The sequence below is a fragment of the Adiantum capillus-veneris genome, chromosome 12 (genome assembly GCF_014529385.1).
Source record: "Adiantum capillus-veneris isolate H3 chromosome 12, ASM1452938v2, whole genome shotgun sequence".
NCBI lineage: Eukaryota > Viridiplantae > Streptophyta > Polypodiopsida > Polypodiales > Pteridaceae > Adiantum > Adiantum capillus-veneris.
Window position 1 is genome coordinate 1,147,892 of NC_140942.1, and position 14,488 is coordinate 1,162,379.

The 14,488-nt window shown below is 44.6% G+C and overlaps 1 protein-coding gene across 6 annotated transcripts in view; it reads right to left on the reverse strand.

Annotated features, from left to right (window-relative positions):
• Positions 1–9,494: 9,494 nt before the first annotated feature.
• LOC147445203 (uncharacterized) overlaps positions 9,495–14,488 on the reverse strand; it is a 50,292-nt gene continuing 45,298 nt past the window's right edge. For 3 of the 6 annotated variants that reach the window (XM_086524752.1, XM_086524756.1, XM_086524753.1), the window contains 3 exons: positions 10,683–10,787; positions 10,478–10,563; positions 9,495–9,941 (listed from right to left, as the gene is read on the reverse strand). In XM_086524752.1, coding sequence (XP_086380878.1) covers positions 9,833–9,941; positions 10,478–10,563; positions 10,683–10,787 — 300 coding nt within the window. In that variant the 3' untranslated portion in view covers positions 9,495–9,832. Of the gene's footprint in view, positions 9,942–10,477; positions 10,564–10,677; positions 10,788–14,488 lie in introns of all 6 variants that reach the window. The other 3 variants (XM_086524754.1, XM_086524755.1, XM_086524757.1) reach the window with 2 other exon arrangements.

Sequence of the window (14,488 nt, forward strand, 5' to 3'; positions counted from 1 at the left end):
TTGTATACTTCTTCTTGTATACCCACTTGCAAGGTAAAGGATTTTTTCCTTTTGGTAATTCAACCAAATCCCATGTCTCATTTGCCACAATCAAATTGTATTCTAATTGCATAGCCTACTCCCACTTAACGCTATCATCCATGTGTATAGCTTCTTTGTAGCAGGTTGGCTCTCCACTGTCAGTGACCAAAATGTGGTGTATACCCGGCTCAAACCGCTCGGGCGCACGTGATACTCTCTCAGAGCGTCTCAGTGCTTGACTGCTAGACTCTGCTCTCTCCGGAGCAAGAGTAGTATCTTGCACTTGAGGAGTAGGTGCAACACTACTGAACTGAGTTGGTTCGAAGGCTACATCCTCAAAACGAACACGTCTGTACTTAACATCTTTGACGGGCTTCTTGTGCATTTTTGATTCATTGAAAATCACATGTGAGCTACGAATGACTTTGTTTGATTCTGGGTGCCAGAGACGATATCCCATCTCTCCGTTTGCACCATAGCCAATAAAGATGCATTTGTGTGATCTGGGATCTAGCTTCCGACGAAGTTCTTTGGGCACATGTGCATATGCCTCGCATCCAAATACACATAGATGCTCATAGCTTGGCCTTTTTCCAGTCCATAATTCCTCTGGAATTTTGAAATTCAAAGGAGAACTAGGTGACCTATTGATGATGTGCACTGCTGTCAGAACAGCTTCCCCCCAAAACGCTGGAGTAAGCTTCGCCATAGACATCATAGAGACAACTTGCTCTTGAATCGTACGATTCATTCTTTCAGCTATCCCATTTTGTGCAGGTGTGTATGGAGCAGTAAACTGCTGCCGAATGCCTCTTCTATTGCAAAAATCCTTGAACTCTGTGGAGACGTATTCTCCACCATTGTCCGTGCGAAAAGCTTTGAGCTTTGTTCCTGATTGGTTCTCAACCATGGCGAGGAATTTTTGGAATGTTGAAAAGACTTCTTCCTTACGCTTAAGGAGATACACCCACACCTTTCTGGTAGAATCATCTATGAACGTGAGAAAGTAGTTTGCCCCCCCTAGAGTTTTATGTGGCATTGGACCACACAAATCACTGTGCACCAAGTCTAGAGGTTCGCCTAGTTTCTTATTCAATGGCGAAGATGTCAATCTAGTCTATTTGCCATATAGACAATGCTCACACAATGGAAAGTCCGTGTAATCTATCACAGGTAAGTAGCCAAAACGCTGAAGTGTTTTCATCCCCTTTTGGCTAATATGCCCTAGCCGGCTATGCCACAACTCAGGAGACGGCAGCTCGGCAACATAGATAGAGTGTTCGTCGACACTCGAAACAAACAAAGAGTACAGGGATCCGTTTTTATTGCCTTTCATCATGATAAGGTTGTTCTTGCGGATCATCCAAGAACGATTACCAAAAACTGTAGTGTAGCCAAGATCATCCAATTGCCCTATGGAAAGCAAGCTTTTTGTAAGCTTGGGTACATGTCTGACATTCTGTAGCACAAAAGTAGTGCCATTATACATCTGAAGTTTCACATCACCAATGCCAATAATGTCAAGCTCATAGGAATCACCAAGCTTGACTATTCCATGCATGGATGCATAAGAGGAAAACCACTCTCTATGCGGTGTGACATGAAAACTTGCACCAGAATCAAGGATCCAATTCTGTGCATAACCCTCATCCTGTGCAACTAAAGCATCTGGAGTGAGATCTGAAGTGAAAATGAGAACATCTGAGGCATCTTTTGTCACCTCAGCATGAATCTCTGTGGGCATAATGAGCATCACTGGAGGAGGAGCATCCTCTACTGCAGTGATAGGTATGGGAGACTCAACAATATTGAGCTCCTCAATCTTTACTGTACTTTTGCCTTTGCCAGAATTATCCTTTTGCATGTTTTTCTGATCTCTTAGGAAACTGCGACAATCTTTTTTGTAATGACCCTTCTTGTGGCAATAGTAACACTCGACATTTCTTGCATTGCGGTCTCTACTTTGGTTCCTGTGTCTGCTAGGACTACGAGGATTCCGCCTGTCTACTTTTGATTTTGTATTTGTTTCTGTCACGGCCTCTTGGCTTTGTTGAACTGCCAGCCATATATGCATCTCCATGACTAGCATTATCGAGAGATTTACGACGAATCTCTTCAGTGAGCAATGCATCTGTGATAGCATTGAATTCTAACTTGCCATTCGGAGCCGACTTGCTAATGGCTATGCAAAAGATATCCCATGAACTGGGAAGAGAGCATAACAAGAAGATAGATTTGAGTTCATCGTCAAACTCCTTAAAGCCCTGAGCTGTCAGCTGACTAAACAAGGAGTTTAACTCATTTAAATGACTGGAAACTGTGCTACCTTCTTTCATGTTGATCTTCATAAGCTTTTTCATGAGAAAAACTTTGTTGGATGCACTTTTGCTCTCCCATGCTGAACATAAGCTATCCCAAAGTTCCTTGGTTGTTTTCTTCCCTATGATAGTGAAGAAGGCTGACTCGGCTAGATGTAGACGTATCGTAGCCATGGCTTTTGCATCCAAAAGCTCCCATTGAGCTTGTGTATAATCATCATCCTCTGCACGCTCTTTCAACGGTTCTGAGAGGCCTTTGTTTATCAAAACGTCCTTCATGCGCTCTTTCCACATGGTGAAGTTGCTGCCATCGAACTTCCGAATGAAATACTCCTCCTTTTCTAAAGAAGAAGCCATCGCTGACAAGAGGGTTTGAGAGGTGCCAAACTATGGCGAGAAGCTGTAGAAATTTGGGCAGAGTAACCTTTGTATTGGGAGTTAAATCTCAACCGAAATAGACTCAAAAGTGCCAACTATGGAAGGCACGAATCGTGGGAAGTAAATCTGGCAGAGTCTCCTTTGTATGAGGAGTCAAAACTCAACTCAAAATGCATATAAATGTGTCAACTGCACTAACTGGGCATCTGCTGCACAAAACAACTGCTATGTGAGTGCCAACTCGTGTCAAAAGCATAAATAACCGTCCAGATACATATCCTATGGCGAGGGTACTGTAAAGGGAAACTCCAGCTACCTATATCACCGAAAGTGTCTCAACATTCGAGCACACCCCAGCTCAAAGAAAACCTCACGCTATCGACCCTCCAAAGGCTAATGTAGACACAAATGGACTAGCCACACTCTCAGAAAGGGCTCTTCCGGTCCGAGTCTTAGAAACGGCCGGGAAAAACTGCCAAAATAGCCAAAAATGGCTCCACACGTAGTACAGTGGGCAGTGTCCGCAACTCAACGTACATAGTTAAACCGCGCTCAAACAGGCGCCAAGAACTGCACCCGCGCATGTCGCAAGCACGATCGTCGATCGCGGGAACACGCTCGTGTGGCGATCGCGGGAACACGCTCGTGTGGGAAAGCGCCCAATGTCTAGGCCGGATGTCGGAGATCCGCCGCAATGAGGAGTGTCGAGTCGGTGCGCATGAGCGGTGTCGATGTCGATGTCACCTTCCGCCGTCGGGCGAAAGTGGCTCCGATGGCGAGAAATGCCGAGGAAATGGGCCGATGTCGGGTAATGTCCGTTGGAGCCAAAACCACTCCAAAATGAGTGGAGAGCCAGATTGCTCAAAGCCGAGGAAAAGATTGTTGATGCCACCTTTCGCCACCGGCCAGAAGCGTAGATTCCGTAGCCACCTGCGAGGCTTCCTGTGGTCAAGACAAGAGCCGAGAAAAAAATCGCCAATGCAAAGAAAGGTCGATGCCAGAAAGAAGGCGCTGCAATCCTAAGAGAGGGTGTCGTCGATGTCGAGGGCCGAGACCCAGTGCAGAAGTTCCCCCTTTTGTGTATATGCACTTGAGAGCATACTCTCTCTCTCTCTCTCTTCACATACGTTGGGTTGGTAGCTCTTGTTCGCTCACGCCCATCGAGTGTGATAGTGTGTGGGAACGATCCACTGCACACACTCAGGTTTTGTGTGAATTTTACAAAAAAAAATCCAATCTTTTATTGCCTCTGCCAGAATCCGCAGGCTCTGTAGGCTGTCAGATGATGAGGTGTGTTTGTGTGAGAGCCACACACATGTTGAAGGGGCTTCGCCCGACTTGCTAAAGCTTCTTTAAGAGCGCCCTGTAGTGTCTCTTCAAGCTCGCTGCTTAATACGTGCTCATTACTAGCTCGATTTCACTGCACGATTGCAATGCTCTCGATTCTGCATTTTTTGTGTGTGTGTGTGTGTATGTGTGTGTGTGTGTGTGTGTGTGTGTGTGTGTGTGTGTGTGTGTGTGTGTGTGTACACACCACCACACACTCCCTTTGCTTTCTTTGCGCTCAATTTCCTCCCCTACTCAATTTATTTGCTCCAATTCCCTTGCTTGCCAACTTGCTGCATCGATTGCCTGTTGCTGACCTGCACTGCTCAATGCCTCAGGAGATTCTCACGAGCTGCAATGATTTCTTCTTTGCAGAACCTCCCCAAGCTACCCTATACTATGCTTGCTCAACAGCTTTAATTTTTGAGCTTCAAAGCTCACGGACCTTCTCTTTGACCTGTAGATCTTCAATCCTTGCTCAAGGCTTCCAAAAGCTTCCCCAAGATGGGTTGCACGCACTGGGGTTCTGAGATCCACCCGATCGCCTCTTTGTGCAGCCAAACCTCACTAGGTCTGTGGCAATTCAATGACTCCAAGCGTCAAGCTCCATCCGGGATTTGTCGTTGCTAGGGGACCGCCACCACCACCAAGCCGTAGCTCTGATACCAATTGATAAGTTCACGTGTGTGTACGGAGTGTGTGCAAGAGAGGGGGAAGAAGAGAATGGGGAAGGGGGAGATACACAGGCAGCCACTATGTGGGTTAGTGGAGAAGAAAGAGTAGAGTCAACTTTACTTCTTTTTCTCCCTATATTGATTAGGTGAAATCAAGTGTACAAGGGTGGTTTCCCACGTCCACTTGGCCTACACCCCAACACTATGTGATCCATGCTCTTACACAGTGGCGACATTTTCTACTCGGAGCCGATTTCACGGTCTTTACTGATCATTGGAGTCTACGCTACTTCTTGCCACAGAAGAAGCTTTCGGAAAAGCAGATAGGGTGGGCTAACATCTTGTCACAGTTTCACTTCAATATTATATACTTGGATGAATCCAGGATAAGCCCAGATTCACCCTTAAAGGAAAGTGCAAGGTATAGACCCATGGTAGTCACCCACAAGACAATATTATCCATGTTCACGGACAGAAAATTTTAGTGTCAAATGCATTGTCTCAAAATCCCCTTGTCTTGGCTATTTCCGCGATCCACCATAGAAGCTTCAAGGATATGATTGACCACTATGCCACCAATCCGGACTTTACCAATGTTTTTACTCGAATACAGAATGGGAGATAGTGCCAGGATATTCCATATGGGATGGCTACTTGATGAGGAAAACAATATTGTGTGTTACACAGCCTTAGAGGGAAAAGCTTTTGATAGAGTGCCATTGTCCACCATTTACGGGTCACCGCGGCCTCGGCACCACCTTGAAGGCGGTGGAGCGTTCTTTCTTTTGGCTGAGACTCAAGAAGGATGTGGACAACTTTGATCGCGTTGTTTAGTATGCCGGAAGGTCAAGTTTGACAGCCATAAGGCACAAGGATTACTACAGTCTTTCACCCATTCCCACCCGCCCCTAGAAAAGCATTGCGATGGATTTCATCTTGTTACTTGTTACTGTGTCACTTTTACATGTTGGTATTATTATGCTTTAACTTTTACACTTTGAAAAGATAAAAGGTTCCAACGATTTTGACTTGCTAGGAAAAGCTAAAACCGATGAGAACATTCTTCAACCACCAATGGAAAGTTTTATAGAGTTAGAATTTGTTATTTTATTTTAATTAGGTGAAAAAGCTAATGCCATACCCAAAATGAAAGGCATGAAGCTCTTGAGGCTTTTAATTGAAAGAATTTTTTTACAAATTGAAATATCAAAGGAAATTTTCAATCGGTGTCAAATGTATGTTTAACGCACTTGTAGTCTGTATCGTTCAAAGGAAATACTTTGATCGGTGTTTAACTCACTTGTAGTTTGTAGTGTTTAGAATCACACGGAGCCAACCTTCTATTTGTTTGAGCAAAGACAATAAGTGTTAGATATTTCAATAACAATAGAAAACTAAGGTTGCCAAAACTAAAGCAATGGCAACCTTACACTGGATTTGTCAACGAGTGCTAGCTCAGTTGGTAGAGCAAAAGCCCCTTGTCTCTAAGGTCTTGGGTTCAAACACCCTTCACAGCTCGTGTGACATGTAGCCCATAGGGGCTATTCCAATGGTCCATATGATGGGCTGGCCACTCACCTTGAGAGTCGGCCAAAGTTGTAGGTAATTCTTCAAAAAATAAAAATAAAAACCTTAGTTTGGATTCAACGGCAGCCACTGTATAGCAACAGCAACACACAGAGGAGAGGTTTGCCCATTCTATCTTTGAACTGCCAAAGACAACCTCAAAGAAAGGCATGGCTCATCGGTCCGAGGTTGCACCCGGTGGACAGCCTCCGTCGTACGTACCCGTCACATCCAGCTGCGTTGAGATGCCACCAAGCGACAAGGTTGGTTGTTGGTGTAGGGAATGGTCCCATTCCCTTAGACCATTCCTTGTAATACTGCAATGGCATGGCGATCGGTGGAGGCCGGGAACCATTGGCAGGAGCAGTTTTGCAGGGAATGGGACCATTCCTGGCCTTCAAGGGTCGGGGTGACGGGGGCCAATAAATTAGGCCTGACAGATGTGCAAGTTCAGAAACGCTACAGTCGCCAGATGTAGGTGCACTATAGGAATCGCAAGGTTGAGGTGGCGTGCAATTATTGGCAAGTTGGTGTTGCTGCAACGACTACCACGACAAAAATCTGCAGAGAAATGCATGGGGAATGGAGGGTGCAGATCTGCTGCCCCTCGAACCCCGACCTTGATGGCAGCTTCACCTTACACCTGCCCTTAGGCACGCGAGATAAGGAAAGAGAGCTTCGCAGAGACAGATTGGCGACCAGAGAGAGAGAGAGAGAGAGAGGGGCGAGCAGCCTCGTCATGCCTCACATTTGATTGAAGTTCTAGTCAACGTTTGCAATGACGAGCTTAGAGAGCATGACATGCTCGAAGAGTGTCTAAAGAAGGAAGCGAATCAACAATAGCACCGTAATCGTTTTACGGAGGGAATCCATCGGGCGAGGTTTGACCTCATGACCTTCCCATCACAAAGCGAGTGCCTTACCACTACGCTTGTGCATGCATTCTGTTATGTGAAGGAAATGGTAGCATTATATTGAGTAGTTTTGGCCCATCCTTGGTCGTAATTCACATTGTGATTACGTTTGAGTTCACACACGCACGCGAGCGAGAGAGAGAGAGAGAGAGAGGGGGGGGGACCAAAACAAGTTTCACGATAAAACATAAATTAAGTATGGTCCAATTCACACCACCATAATGCAATTCACGTAGCTTGCAGAGTTACATTCTTACTGTTGTACGACAAGGCATACCATGTGCCATTCCTCAATCCTCCTATTCTTGCGCTTGGAGTCAATGAAGACGCAAATCCTTGAAGATATCCACGAGTTGGTAGTTTCAATGAGTTGCAACTTTTAAGGGACCAACTCCTTGAAGGCCGTTTTGATGAACTTGTAGGGCTAGGTTGCTTCCCACGAGACTAAAGGGCACGGGGTCTTCATTGAAGACCCCGTGATGGAATCTACGGCTCGCAAGTGTATGCACAAATCTCGAGGACGATCAGTGGCAAGCAAAAATGTGTCCATCGCTCACCCTTGACTTTGAACCCACCACTTGGGCTATGGAAATGAGCTAACCACATAGGCATGTACGTTTTGTTCTCCTCAAAGCTCACACAAAAACCTATAAGTTAACTCCCAGCAGAAGGAAGTAGACTAGGACAAAAAAAAGGTAAGCTTGGACACGTCCTTATAAATTGGACAGCCAAGTCTACCTCGCATCTCGTGCATCTAGCTCCCCATGACGGGATCTCCATAGAAAATCCTGTGTTCTTTTAGTCCGGAGGGCTTGCTTCTTCATAATATTTACCGTTTCCCCCTTGATCAATCATTCATATACTATGATGTGGTAGTGGTGGTGTTGGAGTTTCCAGTCCTCTTGGTTTGGTCTTTGCCTCTTCTGCTGCTAGAGAGCTTCCTTCGTTTCCTTTCTGCTGCTTGTGGTAATTGTTCGTTCTTCTCTTTCTATTTATTGCTACTCCCATAGTCGTTGATGAAGACTTTCATTCTCATTAGCTGAGCCCTTTTTAGTGTTCAGCTTCAATCTTTACAGCCCACCCTTTGTCCTTCTATGCTAGTTGGTGTTTGAGCTCATTGATTTGCTCAGATGAAACAGATCGAGTTGTGGAGATTTGGGGAGCTTTTTCTAGTGCAATTTTTTTCTTCATAGTTTCTTTTGTTGATTGGAGCTGCATTTGGAATAAGGAGCCATCTTTCTTTGCTAACTCCTTGGCGTGGCTCCAGTAGGTTGGCTGTTGACAATCAATACCAGTTGTTGGATATGTCAGCGGCCCTCGTTACTAATTGACATGGCAATTTCAGAGGGGATCTATGGTTGAAAATCAATGTTATATGTTGACAGGACGACAACCATTTCATTCCGAATGGGAACTAGGGTGTAAACTCAGCCAAGCATGAACTCATTGTGAACTTGCATGTAAGTAAATGTGCCACCAAAGAAATATAGAGTAGCCAGAGTGGAGTATGAAGTGGTCCGCTCGTTTCCTGAGTATACTTTATGATTCCAGCAAAGCTTATTTTATTGCCCTACCCCAAGAAGGCACACATGGACTGATATGCTGCAATTTTACTCTACACAAGGAGTCATGTGCACCTGCAAGTGCACAAAAGGGATGAATTTCCCTAGCTCCTGCATACTATCTTGTGCATGCTAGTTGAGCATACTGCAAAAAAACAATGCGTTGCTCTCATTTAGATACTCCAGTGTCTTGTTGAATTTCTTGATTGTGTCATAATCAATGTGCTTAAGCATCATTTACAGAATGTCTTATCTTTAGGTTGTGTCAAATTAGCATTAGCGTTAGGGTATAAAGGCAAGGGGGGACTGCAATGGAGTTTGATTCAGATACTCAAGGAGGTGATACATCCCTCTCTTTTCACATGTATTCACCAAGAGGAAGAGTAAGGAAATTAGACATTAGAGGGATTGAACAGGGCCTTAGAAGTGTAGGTTGGAATGGAGGGGGCAGTTGAGCTCACATCCATAGCATGGTGCAACCACACATACATGCAGTGATTACCGAGTCTAGATTCAAGACAACTCAACCATGATGAAAGCATTGAGTAGATAAAACAATTAGGTGAAGAAAATAACAAAACTTGAAATAACATCAAGTGATCACTATTTGAATGGAGATTTTTTCGTTAGTGAAGTCTGTAGCAGTGACCCTTTTTCGGTCGATTCATGAACGCTTTGCTACTCTCCACAAAGATTTTTAATTCCAAATCTGTCTCATCCATCACATAAGCCGTGTCCACCCAATATCAAAGACAACATTCAAAATCATTTCATGTCTACAAGCTCATGTATTAAAATTACAGATCTCATTTGCTGCACAAATGGCATAAAGAGCATCAGAAAATGTACTCATGAAACCTTTGCATGTTTGCTTTCTCAAAGGCAACAACAGCATACCATACATGAAACGAATTGGCATAATCTTGTCGATGAGGGTTGCTATGGTTTTTATACAGGGATCCCTTAGGTTTCTAGGGAGCCCACACATATTACTCTAATCTTACACTGACTGCTGGGATAACTGAAAGTACGCTCTTGTTCAGAGCTCAATTACAAAAAGAAGTAAATGGCGCCTAGGAATGCATAGAAGCGTCTAGTTTTTCCTGGTAAGGACTTGGTTGAAGCAGTAGAGCCAATCTAAGCTTGTACCTTTCTATCCTCTGCTTATGTTGCTCTCTCAACCTGAAATAAAAAATAGATATCATCCTCCAGTGACACAGAACCCTTCTCTGAAAGGCTAGTCTACGTCATAGTCGCCACATGGCGGCCAGAGCCAGATGGGTGCAATTGTAGTGCCACGGTGGCATCCCACAAGAGAGTGAGTAGAGAAGGAGAGAGAGAGTCTGTGTGGGAGTGGACACAGGGAGAGTGTGAGAAGGGGGGGCGGGAGAGGGTGAGAAGAGAGTGTGTGTGGGTGAGGGCAGGGAGTGCACGCCCTAGGGGAGAAGGGGCGAGTAGAGAGGAGAGTGGGACTCAGGAGGAGGGAAGCGGTGTGTGCGCGAGGGGAGGGGTGAGTGTGTGTAGGAAGAGGAATCTGTATGGTGAAAACAATACTACATGCACGCAGGCAATGTGTAGCACACATGATGTTAGTAGCTGAAGAATCAACAAAGACTTGCAGGAGAGACTTCAAATCAGAAACCTCACTAGACTCAAGATGAAGACAAAAAGCTTATCTTGTTTCTCAAACTGCATTCAGGGCTCCATGATAGGCATACCTTTTACGGACATTCTTGAAATGCTTGATATGACTGTCTAGTAGCACTTGTCCCTCAGGAGCTTCAATCTCACCGTCAAGGTACTCCTGAAGATAAAAGACAGCAGGAACAAGTTGATGCATCAATTATGACACCTGAAAATTCACAGCCCTTAAATAACACTAATCCGGCTAAATATCAAAGTGCTGAAGGAAATATACCAAACCTCAAAGGTATCTATGTTTTCATTTTCTTCTGCCGAAATATTGTCACTACTCACTTTCTTGGCAGGTAATGGCTTTGGCAGTTTAGCGAAGTTGTGAACACCTGGCTATAGATGACATCAACCAGAGAATATGTCAAAAGCCCATGAAATCACACGTTGAGGCAATAACTCTGAAGCAAGTTAAATCTGAACTATAAATATTAGCACTTAACGTTAAAGCATGAGGTACTTCGAAAGCCACAGGGGAAAACACCTCAATTGTTTGGTTGCATCACATATGCTATTTTGTGCATGTACCATATTAAAAGATAGAATCAAGATGAACGAACCCTAGAACCTTCCACAGCTTACATAAGATGTGACATTAATTTCGATCATAACCTTTCGAAAACAATACACTCTCTTGCACCCAGTCTTCAATGAGTCAATTTCTTCCAGGAAGCCAAACAAGCAACATCCAGAACAGTATTGGTGACCAAAATTGGACTGGCCAACTGCCATGAGCCTTTTAATCTGTGAAGATACAAAGTTCAATGCTTGCAGCTCCCATCTGCCACAACAGACTGGTGAACATGAAAGTGTAATTTGTTTGTATCTTCAAACAACTTAAGGTATCCAATAGTTCTCCTTCATTCCATACAGTTTCCGGAAGCAAATAGGTGTTTACTTTTTACTCAGAAGTACAAGTACGCAAAGGGGATCCTTGTAGACCATACATAGAGGGGAGAGTCTCCCAAAGTGAGCAACAATTTAACAAACAACAACTATGGCTACATCACAGTACGTTGAAGATGGTGCTCCACCATGAAAAAAAGTACTTGCTGTCAGACTCATGAATGTCTGGGGCCATCAATAGCCCTGTCTGAGCTGCCCTGAATACTGTCATACTGCCCTCTGAGTGTGTTAATCAGCTCGAACCATCACTACAGGCCACAGTACATGGAAAGGGAAATGGGTTTGGGACAGAAAAAGTTAGAGCATGAGGCCAATGCAAAGAACGGAAAAAAGAAAACCTTTTTTTTCAAATGCCAGTGTTAAGAACATTGTGAGCACAAAATTGCACTAAAACAAACCAAAAACATAACTCAAATTAGCAAAATACTCCAATACAACAGCGATGGTATGATGAATGTGAGGATTAGGGGTGCTAATCCTAGAATTAAGACTAAAACTTCTTACTTAAGATTAAACAGAGACTCAAGAGACAAGAACACTTGTTAGGTGATAGGACAATAGGCTCCTTGTATAGGAGGTGAAAAGACACATATAAAGAGGCATGTCTGCCGATGAAGAGGCATGACTCTAGGCTAAGAGTTACATCCTTTGACCCATACTTGTGACCAATTGTTGTAGAGACATGACCATTCGGTGTAAGGCTGCAACTGTCACAAGACGGGCACCACGTGCCAATAGAAAAGAGCAGACTGAACTGACTTTAGCACTTAAATAACAACTGAAACTGAAAAAGAGAGACAACACACGACACGGAGTGGCAGAATTCCACCCCGGAGAGTATTGGCCCCAAACCTTGGCGCCCCTTTCAATATTTCTTTATATTACTTGAACTCTGTTCAACGCCGGTACTCCAGACTCTGCACCTTCTCCAAGAAGCATGCCAAAGACTGAGCCCTCTACACTTATTTAAAGGCCCTTGGCCTAAAAAGCAGTTACGGTGAAAGGCCTCAAACTCAAAAGCATCTGGTACAAAGTCAATGCCCAAAAGCTACCAACATAAATCACAGAAATCCGTACGACTACCACGTCAGCAATCAACGCAAAACGAAAGTCCGTACAGTCTGCCACATCATCATGTCATTGCAAATTGCGGAGATCCGTACAATTGTTGCCACGTCATCAGCTCCACGGAAACGCTTTGCGTGTGTGTGGGTCTTGCTTTATTTATATGCCTTTATGTCAATTGCGCCCCATCGGACGGGGTCAATAAGCTCGTAGGACTTCTTCTACTGTTGCTTGTTCTTCTTAGGGTTTAGGCCCCTCGGCCGTGATCTGAAGGTTGGCTCTATTCTTTAGTGACTTGACACGTCAGCAATTTCTGACAGCAACCATTCGATGAAGAGGTGTAAGTGTTGGGCCAAGACACGTATCCTTTCAAGGACAGGGGTCTCCATTCTGGTCCATCTTTATACGTGCATCAAGATTAAGTGCACGAAGGTAACATATGGATAAAATATACGTCGAAATCATGACATTCCCTCCCACTTAAAATAAAACCCAAGGGTAGTTGTAGAAACTCCGAGAGTGTTGCTAAATTAGCTTTATGTAACAAAAAAAAAAAATCTAGATGAATTATTGGAATTATAAGTGAGAGGGTTTTTCTCGCTGGAGACATCCGAGTACAAATATTTCTAGTGCATCATTCAGAGTATTAATTGGAGCACTATGAACGGGAATCTTTAAGGCCACCAAGAACCGGTACTTTTGATGCATCACATCAGATGGGTGACAGGGGGCATCAGGAAGAAGTATTCAACCATCCGGGAACGGACATCTCTGATGTGTCATAGGATGGGTGACAGAGCATCCCGAAGGAGATGTACCGTAAATTCCGTGAGAAAGGACTAGGTGATCGGTGTTATTATAGGGTTGAAAAAGCTGGTGAACTTGTGGATGGCAAGGCTGCGATGATGCTGAAAATCACTAAGGTGCTGAGACTGGCTGGCTGAAAACGCCAGGTGCTTGGGGGCACTGCAGTCCCGGGCATAGTTACCCAAAACGAGAACGGGAGTGTCCGGAACGGGACGAGAACGGGGAGGAGGAGGGGAGGCGGGACAGGGATGGGTCCAGAATGGTCCACCTAGAGTAAGGCTTGAATTACCTCCATTCAGCTTAGTCCCAAATAAACTCCTAAACAACCCCAAAACTGCCCTCAAACTGCACCAGATATATTCCCCAAACAGCCCCAAATCTGCCCCCAAAAGCCCACTTTGTTTCCCCCAAATGCCTACTTTTGTCCATTCCGCCCCACGTTTCGCCGTTCCGCCTCAGGTTCCACCTCGTTCCCCCCCCATTCCGGAACACCGCCGGAACAACGTTCCGGTTACGCCCCGTTCCGGAACGGCATTCCGTTCCCATCTCCGTTTCGAGAACGGGACTCGTCCGGAACGCCGTTTCGGAACGTTTGGGCTGTGTTCCCCCTGTTACACTGGTCCCGAGAAAAATATTGCTATGTTACCACTATAAGGATTCTAGGTACTAATCCTTAATTAAGTACTTAAACTCATGATTAAGACTTAAGAAACTTGAATTGTACTCAAAAACAAGACTCAAAAGACTCTGTGTTTGATTCAATGCTTGAAATGTGTTACAAAGGCGTTCTTATATAGAAACTGAAGAGACACGATGAAAAGACATGACCATAGGTCAAAAGACATGACTCTATGCCAATAGTTGTGTCCCTCTACTGTAGAGTCGTAACCCTTCGGCGTAAAGGTGCAACCATTCCCCGAAGAGGCATGCCTATTCGCCGAACAAGTGCGACTCTATCACAAAGTGATGACGTGGCCACGGACAGCAAAAACCCTAATTTCTGCCAAAAACCCTAAAATTCCTGCAAACCCTAATTTCTGCCACAAACCCTAATTCCGGAAATCGCGGAGGTTGAAAAAAAAAAAAAAGGAAATTTGAGCGACGCAAATCTCAGCATTTTGCTATGATTTGGGAGAGAGAGATAGAAAAAGAGAACTTGCTTTTTATTGACTCTCATTGAGAGAGAGAGAGAGAGAGAGAGAGAGAGAGAGAGAATTTGCTTTTGCTTTCAAGCTTTTGGGGCTCTGCTTTTCGGCATC